The 7,289-nt window shown below is 38.3% G+C and overlaps 1 protein-coding gene across 1 annotated transcript; it reads right to left on the reverse strand.

Annotated features, from left to right (window-relative positions):
- Positions 1-1,409: 1,409 nt before the first annotated feature.
- On the reverse strand, positions 1,410-6,984 carry HMGB1 (high mobility group box 1). The gene is made up of 4 exons (XM_010005643.1): positions 6,817-6,984; positions 6,398-6,543; positions 5,241-5,415; positions 1,410-3,210 (listed from the first exon to the last, which is right to left on the reverse strand). Exons 1-4 carry the CDS (start codon positions 6,964-6,966, stop codon positions 3,034-3,036), a joined length of 648 nt encoding a protein of 215 aa, XP_010003945.1. The 5' UTR covers positions 6,967-6,984; the 3' UTR covers positions 1,410-3,033.
- Between the last annotated feature and the right edge of the window lie 305 nt (positions 6,985-7,289).

A 7,289-nucleotide genomic window follows, 5' to 3' on the forward strand; every position in this document is an offset into this window, starting at 1 on the left:
CCTTTCAGGATCAGCTGAGATAAACCACCATAACATCGCTATGGCTTAATTTAGCACTCTAGATACAGTAACTGCTGCTTAATATTAAAGTTCTCTCTAAAGGAAGCAATTCCCAATCATTTTGTTGATTCCAACAGGAAAAGCCTTTTTTTCTTGCCATCAAATGTTTCTTCAAAGGTTTAAAAGCTCTTAGAAAATGCTTTTTGTTCTGACGGCAATGGCAGTGCTGTCCACTTCCCCTGCAGGGAAGCACTGCCTTGAGTTGCCATTTCACCACCAATCACCCCTCAGCAAGCACTGACTTTAACAAGATCACAGGGAGGTAGATTCAAGTTAAAGGGTCAGCAATAACTGACCTCAGCTCAAGGTATCTCATAGTTGTCAAGTCTTACCCACTGGTGCCAAGAATCAGGTGGAGTTTTGACCAAGGAGTTTATTGGGACCACAGCCAGAGAATAGGGAGGTCCTTTCCAGCAACAACTCTCAGATCCTTATTTTAAAAGAAGAATGAATCTATTAACTATGGTATTCCCCTCCAGGAATAGCAGTTTCATGATTTCCTAAGTTTTCTTCAAGTGAAGACTTCAGTCCATTATACATGTACAGATTTACCAAGTGCCCATGAGAAAACCATGGCCATCCTGGAGAGCTTCAGAGCCTTCAGTCACCTCCCTGCCATCACTAGGAACATGTGTTCTTTTTCTCAGAAAGTAGCATTTGTAATTTCTGCATTACCTACCCTCTCCAGCCTTGAGCATGCTGTTTGTTATCACTGTGCTAACCCCAAAGGTACCAGCAAACACTGTGCCTGGCTGCTGGGAAAGCACTGGCTCATCTTTTAAGATCAGGTGAATCCTCCAGGTTACTCCTGTCAACATCAAGCACCGGGAACAAAGGCACAATATTACAGGGATCTCATTAAGTATGTTTGTTCCAAGAACAAAATGTGTGTCTACTTTCCTCTGATGGCCTGGGGAAACAAAAAAGCCCTTCAGTACAGAACATTTATTTGTAACCAGTTAGGAGCATCTGAATGGGTAATATCCAGTTTAAGAATAAAAAAAAAATAATTAAAATTTATCTGTCCTAACCTTTCTGAATTGAAACCTTGTCAACAGCATCATCCTTCTGTTTGAAACAGAAAGCAGGGATGTACATACCTGAAAACACCAACACACACACAAATAAACACCCCTTAGGATATTAAGTGAGCCATTTAACTAAGTATTTAAAACCTCTGCAATTATTAGTTTATTAGTATCATCCAGGATTCAGATGTTCAATATTTCTCCTGAAGTTATACATAAATGCAAATTGAAATAAGAATCTGAAAGTCAAAATTGTATAACAAAACAATACTCCATCACAAAAGCGTGTAAAATTACAAGAATGCTTTTTTTTTTTTCTTCTTTTAAACACTGGCACTTAAAGAGAACCATAATTTTGTAACCACAAAATTGCCAAATTGTCCCCTAAACTGGTAAGCAGGTATATGTGAAAATAGTTACAGTTGCCAGCACTTGAAGTTTTACTAAATCTGCAAAAAAACCCTTAGCTTTGGTTTTGGAAGAGAACTGTATTTGACCAAATTAGACATTGTTGGTATACCATAAACATTTTACTTTTTAATGCAAAATTTAATAAAATGTACTTTTCCATACAGCTATAATTAACTTAAAAATGGGCAAACATCAAGAGTGCGGTATAAAACCTAACAGGAAAAATACATCTTATCTCATTTTCAATTTGAGACAATATACAACTTTGTTTAAAGGGCTAAAACTAGAATTTCAAGAATACAAATATGAATTTACATAGATTTAACAAATAATAATGGTACCATTTATAGAAATCTTAGAAAGAAAAAATCATTTCTCATGGGCCATTTGCTACCAGGAGAGTTTCATGGTATAAAGCCCGTGGCCATCACCAGACCAGTCACCAAAAAATAATATGGTAATTTCATGCTTTTTAACTTTACACATTTTAGGTACGCTCATCACTCAAGTGTTCAGAGATTTACAAATACAACTTCCATTACATGGTAACGGAGTCACACGTGTAAATTTCTCTACACCAGATGGACATACTCTTCCTATGGGTCCTTCTAGGACAAAATTTAACATTCCCTCCCTCCCTGCCCTCCCAACCCCCCAAAGTTACTTAATTTCTGTAAAATTGAACTCTATACTTCTCAACTCTCCAAGACTGGTAAACTCATGCAACTCAATAGAATATTACATTTCACAAAAATCTGAACGACTATCAGCTTGTTGAGATTCGAATGTTTTGTTTTGTTTCCAGTTATGGAAGAATATTCTTTCCTCATATGCCTATGTATTTCTTTTCTTACCCTATCATGATTATGCAGGGTATGCAGATCAAAGCTTTGTTTATCAGCTGGTTATATGAAAGATGAAAACTGTAATATTCCTGTGATCCCAAACAGGTGTTCAATAAAGCAAAAGATGAGTTCCCCTCAAAAAAAAACAAAACAAAAAACAAAAAGAGAAAAGAAAAAGTATGATTTTTTCAAGGGCACCTATTAAAAGGACAACAATACTAATAAAAAAATTGTATTTACTTAGAAGCAATTCAGAATGTCAACAAAACAGCTGCAACTTTTTTTTTTTTCCTTTTTGCAATTACAGAGTGGTATTCAGTTAACAGAACAACAATTCATTTTTATGATGCATTGGAGACAACTGAAGATGAAAAATGAACTACATCCCCAAACATAACTAATTTGTGCTGTGCACCAACAAGAACCTGCTTTAAAACTCCCATGCCAATTTACAACCCCCACACTGTACCAGGCAAGGTTAGTGGCCATTGAAATACCACTAAGGACAGGGCTATCTAAAGACACATTCGGTAGTGTGTTAACTATACAAAAAAAGAGACACTGTACAGTTTAAAAACAAATCTTACACAGCCTTACATTTCAAATTTTTTTTTTCTTTAAAAGGAGTGAGTTGTGTACAGGGGGGTTAAATGCTTTATAGACAAGAAAGAAATTGCTCTAAAAGAGACTTATTCATCATCGTCATCATCTTCCTCCTCCTCCTCTTCCTCCTCTTCATCATCTTCATCTTCTTCGTCTTCATCCTCATCTTCTTCCTCCTCCTTCTTCTTCTTGCTCTTCTCAGCCTTGGCAACTACTTTTTTGCCTGCATCGACCTTCCCTTTGGCCCGGTATGCAGCAATATCCTTGGAGAAAAGCAGGAAGAAACTCTCAAAAATTTAACCAGCCAAGAGCTCCAAGTAACTTCCAAATGGTAACTATGATACCAGAGCCACCCAGGTATCTGCCCCCTCTCCACATGCACTGGGGTAGCACCAGGAGCTGGAGCTTCAGTAACAAGGTGAACTGATGCCCAATGATTCCCAAAAAGAAAGGGAAAGCCTCTTAACACAGAAATCATACTGGCTCTGGCACATGCTGCTCACAGCTGTTGAGGCATCTTCATTGTTAGGCTTCCAGGAACAGGCTGGAAAAGCTGCTGCCTTGGGTGGTAAAGGCACAGCTGAGGCACCATCCCATAAGGAAATGAAGTAGGGAGACCTCTTAAGGTCCCTCTCTAGCCCTACCTCCTATGATGCCTAAAGAAACACACAGGAAAATCCTTGTTTGAGGCACAAAATCGTAATTAGCCATCCGAAACACGTTAGAGTGACATGGCCTAATATTCGCAATGTTATGCCTCAGCAAAGAGCAATTACACAGAATCCTGCCTAACTGAAGTTTACAAAATAAAAGGTATAAGAACTTGATTAAAGGGTAGACAGTGCCACCTTCTGCATGCAATAAATTTATTCTAGTGGTTTATGATACACAAAATTCTGTTCCTGCTATAGAGAAGTCAAAACTCTACCTGCAAGACCAAGCCAGGAAAACGGTTGTACTTCCCGACTTTGTGCCAGAATAATAAAAATAGAATAAATCACAGGACTTAATATCAGCTCCAGAGAACATCAATACCTTTACGCAGATGGTCCAAATCTTCAAATATTTCCCACCCAGGTAAACATTACAATACTAATCTTACAGTTGCCCCAGACTGCTCTAAAGCTTAACATGAAATTTTCAGAAGACAGGATAATTGTGAGTTAAAGGCCAAGCAGTGTTTAATACTGAGTAATGCACCTCAAAACCTCATTTGGAAGAGAAAGCAATAAAGACAATACTAGTATAGATTAAAACATATGGGAATAAAAATTAATAACTCCACCATAGAAAACGTCTCTTATGAGTTGCCTCGGCTGTATATACAATTACTATACTGAAAGCTTAATTTGCACAGGAAGGACAATATGAGAGAGCTTCTAGACCTGCAGCTCCTCTCCAGCACATAATTAGGGCTCAGAGGCCACCTTGCTCACTATAATGCTGCAATTTTAAAGTGGTTTTGTTTGCCAGCAGGAGAAATACCCAGAGGAAGGTCACGGCACACAAATGGATGTATGTGGTATACATTAGTTATAGGTGGCTGCTGACCCATTCACTGTACAGCCTCATCAGGGGATGCTAACATTTATCCCCTCCTCGCCTGGTTTCCTCGTGTTTGGATCAGAATCTGCCTCTGGAAATAAAAACACAGGTAGTGCTACCCTGTGTGCACAACACATTTCTACAGCTCCAATAACAATGCTGGGGTTTGGCTTTAATAATTCAAGAAATCCTATGACATGCTGCTTCATGTGTATTATTAACTGCGTTAATTACTAGAAAGGAGATGGACCCAAACTAGTTACAGGAAAACACACACCTAAAACTAGCATCTCATTTGTGTTCTGACATTATCCCAAGAATAAACTAAAAACAGCATCCGATTATCAATTATCTTAATGTTCAGTGATGTTCATCAATACACAGCACCTCCAAAACCAGGGAGAAAAATTTTATTCTTTCCTGGTGTTACTTAATACTACCAACTTAACCCAGCTACTGCTGTGACCTATTGTTTTAATAACAATACAGACACCATAATATCTATTAAACCATCATTGATGGCTCTGAATTACAGACTACTGCAAACAGTTCAACACAAAGGACTGCAATTTAGTGTTACGGAAATAAACTGTATGCCCCTTTATGTAGTATTTTCCAACCAATATAATGAAATGTCATTAGCACATTGTAATTTGCCACATCAGGTTATCGGCGTACACAAGAAGGGGAAAGGCATCTAAACTGAGGCTTGAGCTCCCCAGACCATCTCCATGAATGTCAGTGTTACCTTTTCATACTTCTCCTTCAGTTTAGCAGCCTTTTTCTCATAAGGCTGTTTATCATCTGCAGCGGTGTTGTTCCACATCTCTCCCAGTTTCTTTGCAACATCCCCAATGGACAGACCAGGATGTTCTCCTTTGATTTTCGGACGAAACTCGGAGCAAAACAAGAAAAAAGCCGAACTACAGAGGAAAGAAGAGACAGGATTGTTTAAATTTTAGGCTTCATTATGACAGAAAATGTGACCTCTGTTAAATCTTAAGAGAGTTTTGAAAAATACCTAAAAGGGAGACAAACGTTCATTACAATGGAAGGTATTAGGACTGAATGAATTTGAGAACTTAACACATCCTTGTCTCTTAACACCACACATCTGGTCCCATTTTTGGCAGGACCCCCAGAAGGGCAACTCTCTTATGCTACATAAATAAAAAATCTTAAGAAAGAAAATACATGAATGATACCAGAGGAGCGAATATTACGTCAGAACTGTTGAAGGCAAAGAGGCTGCAATATTTATTATGAAAATTAAGATTTCCAGATTACAGTAACAGTCCAAATATGAACATCAACTTGTACAGGAACATCCCTGTTCCTTTCAGCATTAGCTCCTTTTAAAATGCACACAAAAACGTATTGCTACAAAGTTAAGTTCTAGTGTTTAGTTCACCAGGTGAACTTTAAGTTAATAGCCTTTATGCACTGGGTGAAGTTTTAATTCTCTCTTCAACCTGCTTCTTGTGCAAGATCATCCCTCTAACCTGTTCTGTTATCCTAATTTTAAATGAACTGCCCATCAAAAATCCTACACAAGCCAACAGGTGGGAAGAGCAGGGCTTGAAAATCTTTACTGCCATTTTACACTAGAATTACTCTCTTTGACAGATATTGGAAAAATCAGTCAGAACTGCGTGTTGCCAATTTTTGCATCTGCTTCTAAAGGCTGACTTCTTTCCAAACTAAATGAAGAGGGCCAACCTGAAAGCACAAACCTGTAATTCGTAACTGAAATTTCAACCTATCTTTATACCACTGATCAGGAAAACTATGCAGTCTTTGATTTCTGAAGCTCCTAAACCTGGATAAAATTATCATTTTATAGACACGCTCCAGCATGATGGTCCCAAGCAAGATAAATCTATTTACAAGAAGAAATCTACTTACGGAGGCCTCTTCGGTGCATTTGGATCCTTGAACTTCTTTTTTGTTTCCCCCTTAGGTGGTACATAGTTTTTCATTTCTTTTTCATAACGAAGCTTGTCAGCTTTTGCCATATCTTCAAACTTCCCTTTCTCCTTAGAAGACATAGTCTGCAAAGAAATTAGAATATAATCACAGAGTGTCTGAGGTTGGAGGGGACACCTGAGGAAAAAAATACGATTTTAACCAAGTCCACTCCAAAATTTCAGCTGGGGGAGCTAAAGGTAAGGCAAGAACAATGGATAGTTACCACTATCCAGACAACTCTACTTCATACTTAACTAAAACCTGAACTTTTAAAGAATGTATTGACAATCTTGAACAGACTTCCACACAAAGCAGTCACTTAAGGTTTTGTGGTTTTTTTAAGCAGTTATTCCTACCTTCCATCGTTCTGAGCACTTTTTTGAGAACTCTGAAAAGTTCACTGAAGCATCTGGATGTTTCTTCTTGTGCTCCTCCCGGCAGGTTTGCACAAAGAAGGCATATGAAGACATTTTACCTCTTGGCTTCTTAGGATCACCTTTGCCCATTTTTGCTGATTTTCTGTCACAAAGCAAGGAACACACCTTTAAAAACACCTTTTTACAAACTAATGAGGGAAGCAAGCCACGCCAAAGGATCAAAATCCGTCAGAGCAGTACTCCAAAATCACACAACAGGAAGATGTTTCTCTTGTGGAAAATTTATTGAAGACTTCTGACTTAGCCATTTGAGGTGACCTGGACACAAGCAACCTGAAGTCTCACAGGACCTTCAAAATGTGCAGTTCTGGTCTCTGTAAGCAAAAATGTCCTTTCCAAGCACTTGGAAATGAAGTATTAGCATCACTGCAGTGGAGACTGCACTCCCCGAT

Source organism: Chaetura pelagica, unplaced genomic scaffold (assembly GCF_000747805.2).
Source record: "Chaetura pelagica isolate M959 unplaced genomic scaffold, ChaPel_1.0 scaffold269, whole genome shotgun sequence".
In the NCBI taxonomy this organism is placed as follows: Eukaryota; Metazoa; Chordata; class Aves; order Apodiformes; family Apodidae; genus Chaetura; species Chaetura pelagica.